The 23377-nt window shown below is 44.6% G+C and overlaps 1 protein-coding gene across 8 annotated transcripts in view; it reads right to left on the bottom strand.

Moving 5' to 3' along the window:
• ERN1 (endoplasmic reticulum to nucleus signaling 1) overlaps nucleotides 1–23377 on the bottom strand; it is an 81695-nt gene that overhangs the window by 39745 nt on the left and 18573 nt on the right. For 7 of the 8 annotated variants that reach the window (XM_027624825.1, XM_027624827.1, XM_027624826.1 and 4 more), the window contains exon 2: nucleotides 15595–15715. In XM_027624825.1, the coding sequence (XP_027480626.1) occupies nucleotides 15595–15715 (121 nt within the window). Of the gene's footprint in view, nucleotides 1–15594; nucleotides 15716–21098; nucleotides 21141–23377 lie in introns of those variants that run through there. The other variant, XM_027624824.1, reaches the window with a different exon arrangement.

A 23377-nucleotide genomic window follows, 5' to 3' on the forward strand; every position in this document is an offset into this window, starting at 1 on the left:
CAAAATAAAAGCAAACTGCATCATCTGAAAATGTGCAATGAAAGCCCAACGTGGAAAAGTGGTTGTTTTTATTTAATAATGAGAACTGGTATCAGGCAAGGTTCTTGCTTAAAAAAAAAAAAAAAATTCAGCCATGTGAAAAGAAACCTGGCCTAAATATAAGGCTATAAACAAACACTGCTACAAAATAAGCCACTCTATCTATATGGAGACTGATAAAAGCCATCTCACAAAGCTGTTTTACTTTCAGAAGGGAAAAAAGGGGTGGGGGCAGAGGGGGGCTTGCTTTGCAAGTATGAAAACGGGTTAATCAAGGTAAAGGTAAGGCTACCAGAGGAGGAACTGACAGGGGCAGACACAAACCTGCTCACTGCTTCCCAGAGAGCAGCCACCAGACTGGACCCGATTCCCCTAATGGGTCCAGCTCAGGCTTGAAATGGCATAATCTTTACATCCAGAGAGACCCAGGTGAGGTTGTGTGACCTCACTGCCACTGTTGTGCTCATTGAAGCCTCTTTTTTAACCAGGGACAGAAATCCCTTAAACAGATGGTCACATTCTTCCTTTGCCCAAGTTCACAAGGGTGAAAACCTAAACATTTTTATTTCCACAAGACATGAATTTTCATCTTTCCACGAATACCTGTTCCACCTTCATTCTCCATCCCATCCTCTCTGGAACCTCATGCCCTCTCCCTCTGTGCTGGGCCACATGTGGACTCTTGACTTTGCTCCATCCTGAGCTATGGGTCTTTGTGGCTCCATCCAGCAGCACCAACAGCCCTACCCTTTTGGCTGCTCTTCCAGCCACTCTGGCGAGCCCATGTACCTGCTGCTCTGACCACCCACTAGGAGCCGGCCACTTCCTGTTCCATGGCTCTCCCTGCCCCTTGAGTCTCTCACCTCTTGGGCTCTGTGGCCCTTCACGGCCTGATTTCTGCCCCCTCCTTGGCTCCCTCCCTCCCTCCCTATTCCCACAGGAAGGGACATTTCCAGGTCCTCCCTTGAGTGCTCTGAGAGAGCACACCCATCCCTGAAGCTTCAACCACAACCACGATGGGAGATTCCAGGTCCCCATCATCTTCTGAGCTCTTCTTTCTGGATCAACCAGACATTTCCACTATTTCCTACCAGCACCTCAGCCACCACCCGCCAAAGTCATGCCCTCCATCTTTTAGCTCAAACCTACTTCTACTATTGACACCCTATTTTATTAACAGTACCACTATTCTCTTAGAAGACGGGCAGGCTCCAAATGACACTGTTGACACTCATTTCTCCCCAACACATCCTGTCAGCTGCCAAACTCTAGGGTTTGTTTCCTACACCCAGTATCCCTCCATCATCAGAACCCCTTCCCTTTTAAGGGCTCCTTTTTCTCTGGTCTTTGTGGCCTTTGGAATCAGATGAGTCTATGCTTCAGTCCTAACTGCCAAATTACCTAATCTCTCTGGGCCTGAATTTCCTCATCAATAAAGAAAGAAAAAAAATAGATAATAACACCAACCTCATAAGGCATCTCTATGTGGATTAAATAAGGACTAAATGTTTGTCAAGACTTGAAGTCTGTGCCTTGACACAGAGAATGGTGATCCTTTTAAGGGCAGAAGTCAGATTATTCTTCTCTACCACTCAAAATCTTTTGGTGGTTCCCATCTCAATCATCAAGGCCAGTGGTCATACAGTGGCCTACAAATCCCATACAATCCCACCCTCCCACCCTCTAATGCTCTCCCACTATTTCCTCCTTGCTTATTCTAGCCAAGCTGGCCTCTTCGTATTCCTCAAATACGGTCTAGCTTGCCCCTGACTCAGGGCCTTTGCATCTGCTGCCGCCGCCCCCCCCCCACCCATACTTTTGATCAAATATCACTATCTCAGAGAGGTCTTCCGGGACCAGCTCCTACCGCCCAGAGATTCCCTACCCCTCTTCATTATTTGATTTTTCTCCACGACACTTACCACCTCTGAAGTACCGTATATTTTACTTATTAAAAAAAAAAAAAAGACAACTCTAGCCACTGTTAACTACATAAGGGCTGGGATTTATCTTTTGTTGTCTGCCATATCCCAAACACCTAAAACAGTGCCTGGCACAGAGGAGTGCTCAATACATTGATTGAATGGAGCAATCAATTCACGTTAGTCTCTTTCCTACATCTATTCCTGCCCAGTCCAGACACCCATCATTAATTACCTTTAATAATCCAGCAACTATGCTCTATCACCCCTCAACCCAAAATCTACCTAGCAATCCCCTTTCCTCCACCCAGGCTCTGAGTGCTGCTGAAGAAAACACTAAATCACTCTTGAAGAAACCATTCTCCAGCTGGGCCCCAAGTCATAGGAGGTACGCTTATCTACTTCCTGGTTGGTGTCTGTTCCCTATTCCTCACAGCTGGTATTTCAAACCTTCTGTGGCACAGGGGGAGGAAAAGGGCGCAGAGTGAGCGCTCCCAAACTTCCTACCCTTCTCCTCAGGTTTGCCCAATTCTACCCTTCCCTTCTCTATAAAAGGACAATGTGTTCACCTTAATATTCATAGGTACTGCACAGCCCCCAGGTGGTACCATGTCTCCAGGGATCTTCCAGTCCTCTGGCTGGCTAACTGCTTCCCCTCAGCCCACAAACACACCCAAGAAAGAGAAAGGGCTCTCCTTTCTCTCCTAATGCAGCCCCTTTTAAGTGCACAATTCGAGGAATCTTGAGAAACCTACACACCCATGTAACCACCCTCACGCCCTAAAATGTTTCCATCACCCCAAAGCATTTTCTCGCATCCCTTTGGATTCAATATCCCCAACTCCCACCCCATATAACCACCCATGGATTCGTTGTGTTTGTTCCAAAACTGCACAAATACAGTTCACCCATCAGCTTCTCTTGTGTGTCTGGCTTCCTTCTCTCTGCATCAGGTTTCTGAAATTCAGCTACATTGTTGCACCTACCACCAACTCCCCTTTTATATTGCTAAGTAGTGTTCCACTGTATGGATATGCCACAATTTGTTTATGGATCTGCTGAGGGACACTGGGTCATTCCAGTTTGGGGCTGGAAAAACATGACTAAACAATCAGAGAAAGACATGTATCATATGACCTCACTGATAGGAGGAATTCTTAATCTCAGGAAACAAACTCTGGGTTGCTGGAGTGGTGGGGGGTGGGAGGGATGGGGTGGCTGGGTGATAGACACTGGGGAGGGTATGTGCTATGGTGAGCGCTGTGAATTGGGCAAGACTGATGAATCACGGATCTGTACTTCTGAAACAAATAATGCAATATATGTTAAGAAAAAAAAAAGAAGAAGATAGCAGGAGGGGAAGAATGAAGGGGAGTAAGTCGGAGGGGGAGACGGACCATTAGAGACGATGGACTCTGAAAAACAAACTGAGGGTTCTAGAGGGGACGGGGGTGGGGGGATGGGTTAGCCTGGTGATGGGTATTAAAGAGGGCACATTCTGCGTGGAACACTGGGTGTTATGCACAAACAATGAATCATGGAACACTACATCAAAAGCTAATGATGTAATGTATGGTGATTAACATAACAATAAAAAATTATTTTAAAAAAACATGACTAAAGCAGTTATGAACATCTGTGTGCAAGTTTTGTTGGATCCTAGCTTTTCCTTTCTGTTGGGAAAACACCTGGAATGTGGAGCCAGGCTTGTTTACATTTGACTCGACAAGGAGCTGCCAAACAGCTCTTCAAAGTGGTTGTGCTATTTTAGGTTCCCACCAACGACGTGTAAGTGTCTTTTTAAAATGCTGGGTACCAGGTCCTTCCCCCCAAGAAGCAGATTCTGTCGGTAAGGCCAGGGAATTAGAGCTTTTAACTAGTAAACCATTGCTCTGGACCCTGTTTCACCTTCTCGCCTTCTGTGCCCTTCTCAACTCCCTGCGCTCCAGCCCCTACCCTCAGAATAAGACCAGAACTGCCACCGTCAAGTTCTAGTGACCAAATCTAACAAACACTTGCAAATCCTTCCTATTAGGTTTCCACATGGCAGCTTATGACGTTCTCCAGTGGAGTCCATGATTCAGCCCCACCTCCAGCTGCTTATAGGGTATCTCAACCCCTGATGTCATACCCCCCAGAACCTGTTCCTCTTCGACATTCCCAGATTGGCTGGCCTCACTTCCACCTCGTTGTACAATCCGGAAACTCAAAGTTGTCCTTGATTCTCCCCTTAATTCTAACCCGCTCCCATTCAATTAGATCCTGAGTTGTGTAAGATTCAATCCAGTAAACATTTCTCAAAATCTGTGTCCTCCTTTACCATGGCCAAATTAGGCAGTCACCATTTCTCACTGGGTCTGCCCAGCAGTCTCCTAACCAGCTCCCTGTCTGGGATCTCTGCCCTTCAGTTGGGCATTCTACCTACTGCCTGCAAGGGCTCGGCAAAGGCAAATCTGTTCACGTCTTTCCTCCACAAAAAACCCTACGATGGCTTCCCCCCTGCCTACTGAATACCTTCCATCTCTGTGGCTCCAGTCAGAGGATCCCAAACTTTCTTGGTTCACAGCACCCTTTGTGTCTCAGTAATTTCTTCATAGCACTCTAGGCCAAAAGAAATACTTAACAGTTCCATTTATTAAACAGTTAGTTCTATACGACCTAAGTATTTAGGGACTAGCAACTTAGAAGCCACATGAAAAAAAGGAAAACACATAAACGGAAAGAAAACCATTTATTTCATTCTTAACCATACTTACTTACTAATGGGATGTGTGCCTGCTGGGTGCCACACATATTCCAGAACTTATAATCCGATTAGACACTGCCACCCTCGTTACCATTCCACATTGATTATCACGCGGTATTTGAATTTTATTACAGCAACCACCAAAAATTCAGCTTTGCAAAGATATACTGTTGAAAGGAAAAGAGCACAACCTAATGCTGAAACCAGAAACTACCTCGAGCATGGTGTTTGCCACTTGTTGCGTACTGCTACGCTTCTCTCAAAAATTTAAAACAAGATGCTGTGCCTTTGTGAATTTACTGTGGCACCCGGGGGCCCTCAGCACGGTTTGGGAACCAGAGGCCTAGGCATTCAAGGTTCTGCAAAACCTGGGCCCAACTCTTCCCCAGGATTCTCTTTCAATCACGTCTCTTCCCTGAACACCCCCATGCTTTCGTGTTGGTCTCTGTGCTACAGGAAATCAGAAAATGACCGTCCATTGCACTTGGTATGTTCTTAGGAGGCACTGATCATGCTCCCCCAGGGGCAGGTGGCCCTTCTGGGTCTCAAATATCTGGAGGCTGGATTGAATTTGAAGCAGGTTGAAGGACAGAGACCATCTATGTTGTACACTGTGAAATATACATGGAAAAGTGCATAAAGCTTAAGTACAGTTTAATGAGTAATCAGAGAATGACGTCCGGGGTAGCTGCCCAGGGGGCCTCTGCTCCCCTCGTACTTAGTAGACAATGCTGTCTGCAGAATGAAAGGAAGTCAGGAATTTAAGATAGTCAATACTGTATGCGGGATATAGTCATTCCAATAAGTTTTTTCTAAGGAAAAGGAGTTTTCCACACAGAAACCTATACAATAAAAGCCAAAGAGAGCTGGCCCACACCACTTCAGTTTGTTCACTCACATTTAGGATCTTATTTGACACAGAGAGAGCACAAGCAGGGGGAGAGGGAGAAGCAGGCTTCCTGCTGAGCAAGGAGCCCGATGCAGAGCCCAGCATGGGGCTCGATCCCAGGACCCTGGGATCATGACCTGAGCCAAAGGCAGATGCTTAACTGACTGAGCCACCCAGGGGCCCCATGTTCACTCACATTTAAAAATAACTTAAATGTATGGGGAAAAAATGATCTGACCCTCGCTATAAAATAAAGGAGCTGAGGAAGGGGACTGCCATGTGCTTATCGCCACTGAAGCTGGGCGCTGGGTGCATGAGGGTCTCATGATACTATTCCACACTTTTGTGTGTGTTGAAGTTTTTATAAAATGAAAAAATTTTTAAAAAGAGAGAAACTTAAAAAAAGAAGCCATTTAAGAAAAGCCTTTCCGATATGTACAGAAGAAAAGCCTGTTTTTTCCTGCATTCACCTGCAATATAAACCTTCACTTAAAAAAAAAAAAAAAAGTAATGTCTATACTCAACATGGAATTCAAACTCACGATCCTGAGATCTCTACTGACTGAGCCAGCCATGGCCTAAACCTTCCCTTTCTGAAGTGAAGCCTGAAGGGTTTGAAGGCACTGCAGGGAAACCGACTCAAAGAGCAAGGACCTTGTCAGCACCATGGCAGGCTTCCTTAACACATGCCTAGCAGAATTGGTGAGGGTGTGGGAAAACATGGGGGTGATAAGTCAGCAAAACCAAAAAATGTCCCTGATGAAGTCAACCAAAATTTAAATAAGTGTTTCAAAACAGACCTCAGGTCTGATGGCCTCTCCCTGGAGGTAGCTCTGGGCAGACTTTCTTCCATGGAGGAAGGAATAGATTCCTTTGATTACAGAAGCCACAAGAACAGGTTGCCCATTTGACTGGAGCTTAAGGAGCATTACAAGATCATTCTTTTCTCTTTCTCAGATGAGCACTGATATTTCTGGAACACACTGCTTCTCTGGCGGGATCTAGATGAGCACAGGTTTTTCCACTCTGCCTCACCTCAATTCTTCTTTCCAAAGCACGACCATCTAGCTGACCCCTACACACCTGGCATTTAACACCAGCTTCCTGGGGCGCCTGGGTGGCTCAGATGGTTAAGTGTCTCACTTTGGCTCAGGTCCTGATCTCGGGGTCCTGGGATCAAGCCCCATGTGAGGCTCCCTGCTCAGCAGGCAGCCTGCTTCTCCCTCTCCATCTGCCGCACCCCCTGCTTGTGCTCTCTCTCAGTCTTTCACATAAATAAAATCTTTAAATAAATAAATACATAAATAAATAAAAATAAAACCATCTTCCTCTCGGACTAGATGACTTCTCTGGGTACAACTAAGATGTCACAGAACATGTGAAATTCTCCAAGCCAGCCCCTTCTAAGTATATCTCTAGCAATGATATGAACTCTTCTGGGTTGGCCCTTCTGAAAGGTATTTATGGACCAAAAAACCCAGAAATGAAGCCTCCTCATATACCAAATATTCAAGAGCCTTCCTTGTCCTTTCCTCCCTCCCTTCCTCTCTGAGAAAGAGTATGACAACCCAACTACTAGTAATTATCTGTTGAGATTTACCACATACATCTCAAAAGCAAATGTTGGGAATCTGCCATCAGCTTGGTTCTCTGCTCCATGCTGTGTGGGATAAAGAAAGGAGTTTATAAAGCTGATATACATGAAGAGTGAATGATCAACTGCCGAAACCTGTGGTACATACCCCAGGATTTCCCAAGTGAGGGAAGCCACTGAGGGCTAGTATACTCGGGGAAGACAGATTTCATAAAGAAGGATGACTCAGAGGGCGGGGATGACCAGACAGCATGAGTGAAGAACCATCACCCCACTCGTGGGAATGAGGACACAGGCTTGGCAAGTGCCAAGTGTTCCTTCTGAGGAACAATGCAAGTAAGGCTGGACAGGAGGCAGAGAGGCCGTGGAGCAGAAAGTTGTTGAAACTCTGTGATGTGGTACATGGTGGGCACTAACCAGGGGCTGACTGGAGGCTTCTGAGCAAAAGAGGGACGTGATCCGCGGCCAGTGAGAAGGAAGGTTAGGCAGGCATCAGGGCACAAAGTGAACGAGAAAGGGAAGGAGGCACAAAGGACAGTGAGGAAGGCGGCCCAGTAACCCCAGTCCGATGGCCTGTGCCAGTGTGGGGGCAGGAGGAAGGATGGCAGGAAGGGCGGCAGGAGGGCTGGTCAGGAACCAAACAAAAGGGGGAAATGTAGCAATAAAGCCTCCTGATCAGAAAAATGCAGTGGAAAAAGGACCTAAAGAGGACGTGGAGATTTAATCCTAGCAGATAGTGAAGCTAGATTGGCTGGTCTGAATGCAATAAACCCACTGGCATCTCCTCAAGAAAATGCTTAAGGTTCTAATACTATTTTCTTATAAAAATTATTAGTAGAAACAAGGTCATTCACCCTCACTAAGTCAAAAGGTAAGTTTCCCAAATATGTTCAATGCACTCAAGTGAACCAATTAGGGAATATTTCTCCCCAGTGGCAGCTCATTTCCTCCCTCAAAGGAAAGGTACTTCTGTGATCTAAACCTTAGGTTCCCAGGGCGCCTGGGTGGCTCAGTAGTTAAGCGTCTGCCTTCGGCTTACGTCATGATCCCAGGGTCCTGGGATCGAGTCCCACATCGGGCTCCCTGCTCAGTGGGAAACCTGCTTCTCCCTCTCCCACTCCCCCCCTGCTTGTGTTCCTGCTCTCGCTATCTCTCTCTCTCTCTCGCTGTCAAATAAATAAATAAAATCTTAAAAAAAAACATTAAACCTTAAGTTCCCATTAAAGTTGTAAGGTCCAATGTGTAAGAGAGCAAGTCTCAAATGTTCCTCAAAGTTCAGCTTTCATAGGGAGAGCATTTTATTTTTTTTCAAGATTTTATTTATTTGAGAGAGAGCATGCGTGTACAAGTGGGGGTAGGAGCAGAGGGAGAGGCAGAAGCGGACTCCCCTCTGAACAGGGAGCCCAGTGTGGGGCTCGATCCCAGGACTCCAGGATCATAACCTGAGCTGAGGGTAAACGCTTAACCGACTGATCCACCCAGGGGCCCCAGGGGAGAGCATTTTAAAGCATCTAATCAAAAGCTGATCCTCAAATTCCAAATCTCACCAGAACTGCAAGAGGACATAACAAAGTTTCTTGCAGGTGAACCCCTGCAAGTCACCAAATGTCATGTTTGACAAAGACAATCATTTGGAGGGACCAAAGTAATCTGAAAAACCTCCCTTTCTAAAGGCAGTCAGATTCTACCATGTTCTTACTCACTTTCCCCCTGACAGAAGTAACTCAGATGTAAAAGTGCACATTGATCACTACAATCAACAGTGAAAGAACGGAAGGAGAAGAGAAGACAACTCAATGCTACGGCCTGCGCCCAAACGCCTCTCAAGATGTCAGAACTTCACAGAATTCATTCGTGAGCGGTGGGAGTGCCATCAAACCTGGCAATACTCCAAAGTAGAAACAGGCCTCTCTCTTATCCCCCTCTCACGACTTGATTTTCAGTCCTCCAAAACAATGGAGGGCAATAAACACTTTTTTTGTGCTTAAGCAAGGAGGTACAAAGGCAGTAATGCATATCTTAAGCTCAGAAAATTCCAAAGAGAAGACAGATTAGAACTATTAACGGAATGCTGTCCTTCCTTACAATTCCTTTCTTCCTTTTCTGTCACACCTCTGAAGGCAGATCTCAGACTCTTTCAGAGGAACATGCATGCTGCTTAGGGACAGGAGAGAAAACCAACCGCAAAAAATCACAGAAAGCCACATGCAACTCAAGATCAGGAACCGGAACTGGAACCTGCTGTGACAATGGTCCAAGTGACAGATAACACATCCCAAGGGGGCAGAGTCCAGTCTCATCTGTTTCTCAGGGATTCCAAAAGACATCTTAGTGGGAAGGGATCTGGGACCCGAGTCAGCGTTAGGCGGCTGAGACATTTGCGGAGCATCCATGGTCGTCTATAGAGCCCAGCCTCAAGAAGTTAGAATTTAGGGGGCACCTGGGAGGCTCAGTCAGTTAAGTATCCGACTCCTGATTTCAGCTCAGGTCATGATCTCAGGGTCATGACATCAAGCCCCGTGTGAGGCTCTGCGCCAAGCTTGGGAGCCTGCTTAAGACTGTCTCTCTCCCTCTACCTCTCCCCCACCCCTGTGCTCTCGCTCTCTCAAAAATAAAATTAAAAAAGTTAGAATTCATTGGGAAGACAAATGCAAACAAAAATTCTCAACACAAGCACAAAGTACCCCAGAATCCAGATGAGGAAGGAGCTCACCCTAACGGTGGCCTCTGAAGGGGATCTTGACAGATGACTAGGAGCCTGTCCAACACTGCACGGTGCTGGTGGGGAGGGAACACAAGCAAAGGTCCCATGTCTCTGAGGCCTAGAGGGGTGGGTAAGGGCCAGATGGCGAAGGACCTTGCATGTATACCAAGAAGCTTAAACTTGACCCTGTAAACCAGTGCTTCTCTAACTGTGGCAAAGGACCAGCTATTGAAAATTCCAACCCATCATGGATGACGCTTAGGATCCCTCCTGTGCTGCTGGCAGACCGGTGGGCAGACCACACCTGGAGCACTGCTTTAGACGGCACCAAAGCCATCTCAGCAGGGGTGCAGCATGGTCCGTGGTCTCATTAGGGGGCATGTCTGACAGCAGCGTGACGGCTGAAGGACAGCCAGGATGCTGCTATACTGATCTAGGAAAGGGATGTGGAGAGCCTGGCTACAGCACTAGCAAGGAGGGCAGGGAGAAGGAGTCAGATTTGAGAGACACTACTTCAGTCTACATGACAGAACTCAGTGACCAAGCAGCAAAGCATCACTCTACTTTCCAGACTGGGTGGGCCGTGGCTGTCAGCACCAGCAGGAACCATGAGAAGAGGCACATGGTAAGAAAGGCAAATGCACGTGAAATCTGAAGAAAATCTTCCCCTATAACTCTAGTTTTTCTTTTATTCTATTCTGTCTAGTTTAGTCTTTCAAATAATCCTAGTTATCTAGTTAATTTTAATAACCAGTATTTCAAGGTGAACGCAAGAAGCCTTAAGCCAGCCCTGGAGACACCAAAGAAAATCCTTTTGCCCTCACCAAGCCAAAGCAAGCTTTAGAAAACCAATCTAACACCAAACAGGGCAGCAATGTTTTCTGTTTGCATTTGGGCTGAAAGTGCAGAAAGGAAACACACTCAACTGTCTTCACTGGTGAAATTTCAGACAAAGACAGACAGTTTCTGGTGTTGCTACAATCACAAAATCACAGCCTAGAAAGATCACACCTCACTTGGTATGTCACAACTCAAATTAGCTTCTGAAAACAAAACTCCGTTTTCTGCACTAGGTGCAGTTTGCTGCTGTGGTGTAAGAAGTCTCCATTTCTTCTGTTCTGGGAACAGCAACACGTGTTTGGGCGAAGAACAAAAGCACCTGCCAAAACCAATCTGTGGAAAGAAAAGACCAAAACTCTCCCAGTTTGTTGGCCCCTGAAACGAGTAAACAGTCAGGAAACTATGAAATGGAATAACAGGTATATATTCTGCATAACCCCAGATTGAGGAGTTACAGGGCTCTGTTTGCATTAGCAAGTTTCTTCCATTTGACTCTGATTCCCCACTGCCACTCAGGCCCAAAACCGTGGCCTCCCTTGCCTGGACTGGTGCAGTAGCCCCCACCTGGTCCAGCTTCCTCCTGGCCTCATCAGCTCAGTCTCAACAGCACCTGCTGACCCTGTGAAGTGGAGGCCAGGTGTCTTAGTCAGCGTGGGCTGCCACAACAACATACCACAGCCGTCGTGGCTTCAACAACAGACATTTATTTCTCACAGTCCTGGAGGCTGTTAAGTCCAAGTTCAAGGTGTCAGCATGGTTGGGTTCTGGTGAGAGTCCTGTTCCTGGCTTGCTTATGGCAGCCTTCTCGCCGTGTTCTCATACGGTGGGAGAGAGAAAGAGCTCTGGGCTTTTCCTTTTCTCATAAGGTCAAATCCCATCATGGGGGGCCCCGACCTCGTGACCTCATCTAAGCTAAATCCCCCAAGCTCCACCTCCAAATACTATCACATGGTGGGGTAAGGCTTCACCATGTAAATTTTGGAGGGGCACAAACATCAGTCTGTAGTACCAGGACATGTCACTCCTCTGCTCAGCTATCTCCAATGGTGGCTTCAAAAAGGCCAACATCCTCATACCAGCCACCAGGCCCTAGAGCTCTATCAGGAGGGCACAGCTTGCTGGTACTCAGGAAATCTGTGAGGGCATTTCTTAGTGGTTGCAGGGACTGGGGGTGGGGGGGATGGGGCAGATAGCACTGCAGAGCCAAAGATCATCCCAAATCTATACACTGCCCTGATGTCTGTCAGGCTCTCCCATAGGCCAAAAACCCTTAATAACTCCCTGAGCCTATAACCTCACTTGTATAAAAGCACAAAAGCACTTTTTGCATAATTTTATACAACTAATCTTCTCAGAATGTAACTACTGTATAAATTAGGTTAAGGTCACACTGCTTTGGTTTGGAGCATTACCAAGAACAGTCCACCACCTTGGAAATCCAGTCACCGTAAGTATCCTGGTGTTTTGATCAGTCTGCATTAGCAGGCACCACATTCACTCAGAAGTGGAGTGTCACCATGTGAGAGCATTTACGTGTTAAATCACATATATGTGAGTAAAAATTACTTTTCTATTATCCCAGTGTTAGATTACTAGCTGGGTAATACATACATTTCTTTTTGAAGTTGTGTGTGTAGGTTACTGTCTTATACATTTCATTCCAGGACAGTAGCGGGGGCATTTTTATAATAAACAGTATGTGAAGACAGCACTGTGTCTTTGCGTGACTGGTGCTCTGAGCTCATCTCCCACTACTCTTCCTCTCCTTTGCTCCTGACTCCCCTCCAGCCACGCCAAGGTGCTTCCTCCACCATACCAAGGACTCTCCCACCTCACCCCTATGTTCTGCCTAAAGACTCCCGTGCCACCTTGAGTTCTTGCTCAAATGATGCCTTCTCAGTGGGGCCATCCCTGCTTAAAACTGCAGCTCCCCACCCCAACACCTGGTGCTCCCTAATTCCACTTCCCTGCTTTATTTTTCTTCAATAAAATCCGCTCTTATCACCACTACATAATTTATTTCCTTGTCTGTTTTCCACTAGAATGAAAGCTCTAGGAGGGCAGGATTTTGTCTGTTTTGTTCACTTGCCATATCCTCAGGGCCTAGAACAGCATGGGGTTACGTTTATAGGGGATTTACAGATTAATGGCTTAGAAATACCAATTCTGAAATCTTTAGTCACAACTGCAAGATTAAAACCAAATTAAAAATTCAGGGTCTCTATACATTACCACTTTTAATCTTTGTGTAGAAATACATACATATATACTGTAATAGACACAGTACACAGATGTGTGGAAATATATATTATGTATTTTATACAGCTACTGGTATCCAGGACTGAATTGAACTAAAAAAGCCAGTCCATTCTCAGAAAAACAATGAGACTTAGAACATATTAAGAATTACTTGAAATTACTAGACCTTACTGAGATTTCTCAAGTTCTCCAAGTGTCCTTTAACATCTCCCTGCTCTGCCTCCCTAATCTGTTGCTAGATTCTACTGATTATATTTCTGTCCCACCTCTTCCTCTTCCCTTCCCCCTGCCCCCCTTTTCAGGTCTGCCCTACAGCCCTGGCCTCCCTGTCGCCAGCCCACACTCCCACACTCTGCTGCAGGATTAAAGGTTTAAACCTGTTGAGTCACTCATCTGCTCAGTCACATTAATGGTCCCAGCTTCCTGTTCACTCAAATACAAAAGCCTTGATGCTACCATAGGGCTCAACATCCCCTCCAGCTTCTCTCCCACCACCTCTATCCTTAAGCTCCTCCTTAACAGGACCTGTCCCCACACCCCAGACCTGCTGCCTCCCTCGCTCCTTTTGCAGGCCTTGTAGCCCCTACCACCTCCCTTACAAACACCGGCTCCGTGCTCAAGTTGTGGTACTTGTCATTTCCCCCTATCAGGCTGCAGGCTCCTTGAGGGCAAGGATGGGCTTTTTCTTCTCTGTGCCCTATAAAGTATCCTTCACAGACCAGATTCTCTAAACACACGTTAATTAAGTAAAAGAGAGAACAATTCTTTAAGTTCTAAAGTATGGGAGAGAAGAGGGGCGCCCGGGTGGCTCAGTCGGTTAAGCGGCTGCCTTCGGCTCAGGTTATGATCCTGGGAGTCCTGGGATCGAGCCCCACATCGGGCTCCCTGCTGCTCCCCCGCTTGTGCTCTCTGTCAAATAAATAAATAAAATCTTAAAAAAAATAAAAAATAAAGTATGGGCGAGAAGAGACAGATTTTTATGTTTGACTAAGTAACAAACGAGGTGAGACACAGTTTTGCCAGATACAGTCAAGGCTACCTGTAGAAATTAAGACTTCGAGAAGATCAATTTAAAACAATACATGCAGGGAAAAACAAAGCAGAAGAATGAAGTAGCTTGGGCCAAAAATGCCCTGCCTGGGAATGCTGAGACTGAGGGCCCAGCCCTAACATTGAACAGTAAAAATGTTTATCTCAGTCCTTGTGTTGAGGATTTGATGATTTCACCTTTGGACAAAATCAGAAATTGTGCAAATTTAAAGAACTGTGCTTTTGTTTTAAAAACGCTAAAAGGCGGGTTGCCTGGGTGCCTTAGTCGGTTAAGCACTTAAGGTTTAGGCTCAGGTCATGATCCTGGGGTCCTGGTATCAAGCCCCATGTTGGGCTCCCTGCTCAGCAGGGAGTCTGCTTCTCTCTCTTCCTCTGACCCTCCCCACTGCTTGTGCTCTCGCGCATGCTCTCTCTCTCAAATGAGTATATTTTTAAAAAAATTTTTAAATAAAAAATGTTAAAAGGCTTAAATATGAAGGAGAGATAGTACGGATAACATTCCGGGAGCTTGTAATGCAATGCCAAATGCCGGCTCTATAGTGTTCTTGTGGCCACTCACTCCCGAGAGAGCTGGTCCTGTCAGCTGCCTATGGTTCTTGCTGATCCAAGCAGGACCCAGACAGGTGAGGCAGGTGGTCTGTGGTACCCCAGCTGCCATTATCTCTGGTTGGTAACTAGGTTTGCTGTCAAACTAATAAAATGATGTGTGCCCTTCTGACATATGCCAATATTTTTCCATCTAAAACAGTGTTTTGGAACATTTTATTATCAAAGGAAAAACATTTGCTGTGCTCATGAAAATAATGAGTCACAGATCAGTGACGAAAGAGAACATGTTGGTCACACCCTATCTAAAGCCAAATCAGAATTATTACTGGACAGAATAACAGAGACTCTGAAAGCCCCAAATCCTTGGATTTGCATGGCTTTATCCACGAAGATTACTTTGGAAATCAAATACAATTTCCTAGCTGTCGGACTCCACTCTGCTAACTATCACCAGGAAGACCTGATCATAAAAAAGGAGGTATGGCAGATTAAATGAGAAAACAAGCTCAGTCTTTCACTTCCTTCAATGTAAAGACCCAATAAAGTGGCTAACTTGGATGAATATCAAATTTTATAGCCCTCAAGTATTTCAGCCTCTATAAAAACAAATGAGTAATTTGAGGTTACAGAAGATAGTTCTTATAATTATTATAAGATTCTAATCATTAGGTAGAACTTAAAAAAATTTAATGGAGTATGTCTTTGTGAAAGACCTACCAGCCAGAACTATTAATAGAAAAGCCTAGAGCCACTTAAACATGAAATCTGGAAAGAAAAAAAAAAAAAAGATAAAGCTTGCCTCTTCAGTTGATGCATTTGGTGAATGATCCCTTCAAGCTGTAAACGTACCCTCTGAGTATAATTCTCTCTCCTCTCCTTGACTCCACTATCCTTTTTTATTTTATTAAAAATGTGTAACTGTTTTTCTCTTTTTCTGGCATATGCTTTCTCGGAAGCAGCTGAGCAAATGCCCTTGTCACCCAAGGACCAAATCCAAATTACCTTCTTTTAAAGTCCATTTGATCGAGCCTGTCCTCTTGCTAACAGCATGCAAACTTCCATCCAGAGTTGACACAAACAACAAGGTTTCAGGAAGTGTCACTGTGCTGGGACTTCCAAAAATCTGCAATGAGATGTAGAAGAATCTTCATGTTCAATAGGATTCTTCATCTTGGGCATGTACAACCACACACAGACCCCACCCCCACCCCCACGACATGCCAAAAGTTATCCTTCTAAAATCCACTACCTCACAAAGACGTCGAGGTTACAGAGCCTACGTCCAAGGGCCCATGTCTAGACAACAGCCGAGTCAGGACTAGACCCAGGTCTCTTTATACTATCTAAGAAGCAATCCTTCCTGCAGACAGAAAGGCTTATAACCTGGTATGACAAAGATGGGGATTCTGAAATAATCCATGGGTAGCCTCCACTGAAACAGGAAGAAAGTATGCTCAGCTTTCTAATGGACTTCCTTCTCTTGGTTACACTTCACTTTCTAAAACCTGGTCATCTTGCAAGGCTCCATGGTAAAGAAGAATGCCAACACACCCGCATATACCCACGTGCACTTACAGAATTTTAAAAAGGCGAAGAATTAGGGGAAAGCATTTAAAGCAAAATAGGAAAAAACAGCTCTCATTATATAAAAAATTTATGTAACAATAAAACACCAAGATTTCAAAAAAGACAGGTTATAAAATATATGAAAAACATAACCCAAATTGTTCTTCATTATCAAAATATAATTGAAATAAAAATGTATCTTTTATGCTTAATGAGTTAAAACACGCACTCTCTTTACAGAAAATAGCCAAAGGTGGTGAAATTTATTTTCTCATCCATTGTTGGTGGCAATGAAAATTATAAGTTGGTGCACTCTTTCTAGAAAGCATAAAAGTGCTCAGATTTTTGATCCTATAATTCCACTTCTATATCCTAAAGAAACAGTTCCAGATATGGAAAAAGTCGTGTGCACAATGATGCTCATTGTATCCCATTTACAAACACAAAAACTGGAAAGATCTGAATTTCCAATAATATCTTAAAGACTGAAATAAATTATGACACATACATTCAGTGGAATATTATGTAATCATTAAAAATAGCACTTCGGAAAATTTACAGCAAGGTACAAAAATGCTTCTACCGGTCTTCACGTGAAAAATATCGAATCCAAAATTCAATGTACACTGTGATGATGATTCTACTGGGCAGATTTTTTTGGTTTGCTTATCCTCCAGCTTTGCTAAGAACTGTACCCTCACCCACGCGGTTTCCATGGAAGCAGCTGTGTGCGCACATGCATGTACACCCGTGCAAGGCACACATGTGCAGGTGACAGCTGGTAAGGTTTCCCCTTTGAGTCTGGGCCCATTCAGCAATGCCACCTTGTAGTAAGATTTTCTCCTTGTCACCATATAGTCCCACAAATTATCTGGTTCCTGTGGGTCTTAAATTAAAAACAGGCCAACACAACTTGCTTATACTGTGAGAGTTTGGATTTTGGCACAAAATTTTTAAAATACAAGAATATGGCTGGCTTTTAGCACTAAACAAGACTGGGGGTTTACTTGTGCATGGCAGCCTGACCCCAAAAAAGCTGCCCACTCTTGGTAAGAACCAGGATGGCATCTAGTTAATCCCTTAAGAAGGAAAACCCGATGGCTCCCTTCAAAGCAGCCCGAGATAGCAGGACAAACACCTGGTCCCTGTATTCCTCCTCCACTGTGGAGACCCACTGGCAGAGGGGACAAAGCAGCTGCTAGAACCTCACTCTCTCCTCCCTCGCCTGCTCCTGGCCTAGAGGCGAGGAGGTTGCACCCTTTCCTTTGCCCAGAGCCAGGGCCCGCTCACCTGGAATGGGAGAACCAAAAGCAAGCTTCCTCACTGCCTGCTGAGTCTATTCTCCGTGTAAAGCCTCAAGTCTGAGGAAGAAGAGTCTGCTTTTTACCTGGCTGGGAAAACAGAAGCCTCAAGGGTGGTGCCTGCCCTAGCAGGGAATCCAGAGGTCCTGCATACCCAGTGTTTTGGGGATGAAATTCTTTTAGCCTATAGGGTATAGATGGTGACACGCTTCATCTGAACCTGCTCACACCTGAACCAGAGAAACACTCACTGCGTAGAGCACATGGGCCTGCAGAACAGTGGCCCAAGGACAAGACCACTGAGGGCTGTAGCTCAGTGAGCCTGAGGGCTATCTCCCACTGAGAAGGTCAAATGGCTCTGCAGCTGATGGGGGACAGTGGGACCACGTCAGGTGGGGGCTGTCTAAAGACTGAATAAATAAAAAGGGAAGAGTATGCACACCTGGGGACCAAGAGGTGGAAAGGCCTGCTGAACCCCCCTCCACCTGTCAAATGGCTCCCCAAGGAACAGGCATTTTGTACAATAGGTCTTAGGATGACACAAGAATTGCTTTGAACTCTCTGGGTCACTGATCTGGTAAGCAATTAAGCTTGGGAGATTTCCGTGAATGTTTGCTGGATGGGGGAGAGACAAAGACTGAAATGGAGAAAGACGCGTGAGAAGAAACACAGCTGACAGAGGGAGAGCATGTGCCCTGGCTTCTACTCTTCCTCAGGCCAACTTCCCGTCCTTGGGCTCAGAAAGCCTTACAAGAAATTGCCGCTTTGCTTATGTTTCTTGGAACTAGATTTCTGTCCCTCACAACCCAAAACTGTCCCAAAAGAAACACAAACACCCCTATTAAAAAATAATAAGTAAATATATATATATAGAAAAAAGATGAAGGAAATACTGCAAAATCATAGCAACAGGTTTTTTTTTCCTCCTATATTTTCTAAATTTTCTAAAATATCGTGTAATCAGCAATGAATTTTTCATAAAATACAATGGAGATGGGCAAGTTAGCAGGTAGGAGGGAAGCTCAAATTTAAAGGAGCTTCAGCAAGCCCTTAAGTTCCAGATGAAGCGCTTTCCATATTAGGATTCTCAGACAATTCAACCCCCTTTGATCATTAATCATTAATACCCACCACACAGAAGCAAAAGTTTAGAAACAAAGAGGTCCCTCGGTAAGACAGTGTGTATCCAAAAATAGATGAGTTTTGTCATTGTTATTAAAGCCTAGAGTATAATTTTAATGAACTGAATGCCCCCAAATACATCTTATCACAGTATTAATATTAAAATGGGTCAATATTTACTAAAACATATCAGTGCTGCTTCATTACTAGTGTGGAAACAAAAGCCACCTGCCTTGTCTGAGCATCTTGGAAACCACAGAAGAGCAATTGTCTATGGTTGGTTGGTGAATCGAAATAAAACACTAATCACATAACTAACATAGTCTTCTGAAAATCTCAAAAATACCAGGTTTGGCTAGAAGGTGAATTTAGCAACTGAGAGCACCGACGGTTAATCACAGTGTCCACACTGACGTCACAAACCCTGTCACAACAGGCTTCTCGCTTCTTTGGAGGCTGCTGACGGCTCCCAATGAGAATGTCCGGGGAACCACTCTGAACAGTGTTATGCTTTCACATGGCAAATTAACAGGACAACATTTCTGGCTTTTCTCTGCCAGCATTTTTGAAAGCATGAAAATGCCTGCCTTCAGATACAGTTGCTATTACTAAGGTGAATTAAATAAGCTTCTAGAAGCCTTCTGGGATACTGAGCATGGCTGAGAACCATTTGTACCTGAACATCTAAAAATGCTGCTTCACAATAATGACCTTGCATGTTACCTCATCCAGCCATTTTAGTGGCCGGGGCTCCCTTCTCTCTACGATGGATGAAATGGCCGGAGGCCCTACCATCACACACGCTCATTTCTGGAGATCCTGAAAATGGAAATGAAATGCTGATTCTGTAGATCTGCTTCAGGTTGACTACCTGGCATCTGACTCATTTTTCCAACGAGTGGGATATGTACTCCTGGCGGCTTTGATGGAGATTTTTTTTTTTTAATTTTTTAAAGATTTTTATTTATTTGAGAGAGAGAGAGCATGAGCCCAGTGAGGGGCAGAGGGAGAAGCAAAATCTCTGCAGAGCCGAGAGCCTGATATGGGGCTCGATCCCAGGATCCTGGGATCATGATTCGGGCCAGAAGGCAGACACTTAACTGACTGAGCCACCCAGGTGCCCTGATGGCGACTCCTAAGAAGTTATCACAATGACACTGTGGAGGGGGAGAATGCTAGTGGCCGGTAACCTAGTCTAACCTAACACTAAACATCCATCAACCAGCTGGTCCTCATGGAAGCCTGACCACACACGCTCTCTCCCAGGAGGTAACAGTGCTGCAAACACCCAGCCGGAGAACTATGTATGAAGCCTGGCAATTCAGGGCAGATGATGCTGGGCAAAGGGCTGCTAGTACCACCAACTTATTTCATGCAGGTTCATTCAGTGGTGGTAGAACGGCCCTCACTGCAGCCCTGCTCAGCCAGGACTCCAACAAGAGCCTTCCTCCCATGAAAACAAAGGCAGTACTGGCACTGCATCCTCATGTTCAAGGTTCTGATGGTAAAGCAAAGCCCAGCATCTACACCATTTCATAAAACGCACCACTCACTTTGCCTTTACTTACCAAGATGTGGAAGCAACTACCAAAACTTATATAGAGATGATTAAAATTAGAATTTCATTCTAATATTCTAAACTCAGCTACTTGTTAGTTGTTCTTGCATTAATTAACTCAACCCCTTATATTTCAGGTAGGAAAAATATCTTTCCTAAAATGAGTTCTGAAATAACTTTGTTTAGAAAATGTATCCAGGAAAAAAAAAAAAAGAAAGAAAGAAAGAAAATGTCTCCAGGGGCGTCTCGGTGGCTCAGTTGGTTAAGTGTCCGCCTTCGACTCAGGTCATGATCCCGGAGTCCAGGGATTGAGTCCACATCGGGCTCCCTGCTCAGCAGGGAATCTGCTTCTCCCTCTTCCTCTGCCCCTCCTCCCCCCACCCCCGTCCGCTCATGCGCACTCTCTCAAATAAATAAAATCTTTTTTTTTTAAGATTTTTTTTATTTCCTTGAGAGAGAGACAGTGAGCAAGCACAAGCAGTAGGGGAGCAGCAGAGGGATAGAGAGAAGCAAGCTTCTCCCTGAGCAGGGAGCCTGATGTGGGACTCGATCCCAGGACCCTGGGATCATGACCTGAGCCGAAGGCAGATGCTTAACAACAGAGCCACCCAGGCACCCCTCAAATAAATAAAATCTTAAAAAAAAAGTCTTTAAAGAGAATCGGACACAAGGGATTGGAATGTGATGAAACAGCACAAAAACAAATGAAACCGCCCTTCCCAAAAACCCACCCATTCTTTTTTTTTATTTTTATTGTTATGTTAATCACCATACATTACAAACCCACCCATTCTTGAACTAGGACTTGGGACTGGTTAGGCAAGGAGGCAGCTCACCAGTGCCCGGAAAGCAACCAGCAAAGCCCAGGGCTTGGTTTCAGGGGCCACGTCTACCACTGAGGTGGTTGCTCATTTCTACTCACCCTCTGCCCCCCGAGGAAGAACAGCAAGGAAGCATACCGCAAGCTCCTCCAAGACTCGGAACATAGGAGAACCCACTGGTCCCCATCAGGGTTTTCAGAAATGCTGCATTTTCCAAAGAAACACAATGCTTAAGTTTCAGACACACATTTCAAGAAACAGTCCACACACACACACTGACTACCTAATAACAAGGGTTGGAATAAGTTAATAAAAATAGCACAGACTTTTCATCTTGCAGTCAGTGGGAAGAAGCGGTGCCATGCACATGTGTGTCTCATACTGCTTTCCAAAGTCATCCGTACATGATAAGTGTTGTAGTGCTGGTTCTGTTTACAACACTGGTGATGACCCACCCTCACAAAAGGGGTGTACACACACATCTCGAAGACCCACCACTGTGAACAAGAGAGCCACATACTTCTCAGGTGGGTGCAAATCCATCAAGTCAAACGCAACCGAACATCTCCAAAAGCTAAATCTATATAGCAACACTGTAGCACTAGCTTAGGTAAGCAGAAACAGTAAAAATCATTACAATCTTTTCTCTGAATCTTCTCTACTTCCTACTTGCACTCTACCAGACCACAGTCTTCATAATAATATTAGAATACAATAATCTGGCTAATAACATGATTTTTTTTTCTTTTAGGAGTACCACACCAATTTCCAGGATATGTTCAGAGGCTATTTTTTTGTTTTGTTGGGGTTTTTTTAAATTAATTTTTCCTCTGTGTTCATTGGATTACTCTTATATTGCATAACCCAAACTTTAGTTTCTTTAAGGCTAAGAAAACCATTCCTCCAAACTAAAAGTACAATACTTGTATTACTCCAGCAAGGATACTGGCATGCTTCCAATAAAATATTATTACACAAGATAGCGTGTATCTAAATTCCTGGAACCTACAACCTGCCATCAACAACCAGTCTGCCTTATGCAGTGCAGTGGCTCTGCCTTGCCAGGGCTCAAATCCACTGGGCGCTGGCAACAGAGGTAAAGTGAAGGTAAAGTGACTTACGAGTTCATTTTGGTTGGTTAATATATACACATTACAGTTTTATGGGTACGATGTAAAACAAGTCCCCAAGTGAGGAAAGGATTAGATAAGAAAGATTTCCATGGTGTTTTGTCTTACTACTTAAGGATACATGCAATCTTGAGAACAGATAAAGCTGCATGTCACCAAATGCAAAATAAGGGATTTCGAATGGATTAGACTGTGCTAAGGAATCAGAGCTTATAATTATTAATCTTAGCAATAATGCTCAGAGGTGAGAAGGGCATTCTCTGTGGGGGATGTACAATGCCAAAGGAGGGAAGAGAGACTGCGTGTGTGCGTGTGCGGATGTGGTAGGGGAGGTGGTGTCTGATGGGTAAGAAGGCAGAGGGGAGGGGTAATGGCTAACAGACTGGATTATTCTGCTGGCCATAATTAGCTGAAAGCTACAGGATGAATGAGCTGATTTTAAGAGAGATCAGTAAGACACTTTCTGGCATGTCATAATGGGATATCAACCCTCTAGGGCTTCACTCGCACACACGCGTGTGCACACATGTCAGCCTGTGCAGTAATAGGTCAGTTCAGCACAAAGTACCTTAAAATAGTATTCTGTGACACAGTTCCCTGGCAGGCACTGAACAATATTCAAGAAAAGGGCATCTGTATCTATAATTCTTTTTGCAGCAATATCATCTACTTCAGACTATAAACTTCAACAAAGTCTGGCTATTTGCAATTCTGGTTGCTTTATAAAAGTACCCAATAGAGTACTGTTATTCTAACACCACTGATCCCATTGTAGAAGACCATGCAGGATGATGGCCAAAAAACTATCAAGAATTCACCAAAGCAGCAGAAGACTGACATCAGTGCCAAGTAAATGTCAGCGCACACCCATTACATAAAGATCTCTTGTTGACCAAAAAAAAGCCACATGAATTTAAGCTTCCTATTAATCAGAAAGAGGAGGGCTAAACTAGCAGATCCTAAAGGCCTACATGTGAAGGTATCATATGTGAAAGTCTGATTAGAGAGACAAAGATTTTTATTCTAATCATACTCTGCTCCCCAACCCCCATCTACTTATATGTCTGATCCAACAATAAAGTACTCATTCCAATCATGGAGGCTTCTATATAGCCAAGTGTACAAAGTGACACAAAACTCATTGTATTTAGTCTCCTGTCTGCAGACTATCCCTGCTGACTTGGGATAAAGATTAAGAACAGAATTAAGACATTAGTGATATTAAGAGACTTTCTGGTTTAATTGTGTCTGTTTTAGTGATCTCAGTCTACTACAAAATCATCCCTA

This window comes from Zalophus californianus, chromosome 16 (genome assembly GCF_009762305.2).
Source record: "Zalophus californianus isolate mZalCal1 chromosome 16, mZalCal1.pri.v2, whole genome shotgun sequence".
Taxonomy (NCBI): Eukaryota; Metazoa; Chordata; class Mammalia; order Carnivora; family Otariidae; genus Zalophus; species Zalophus californianus.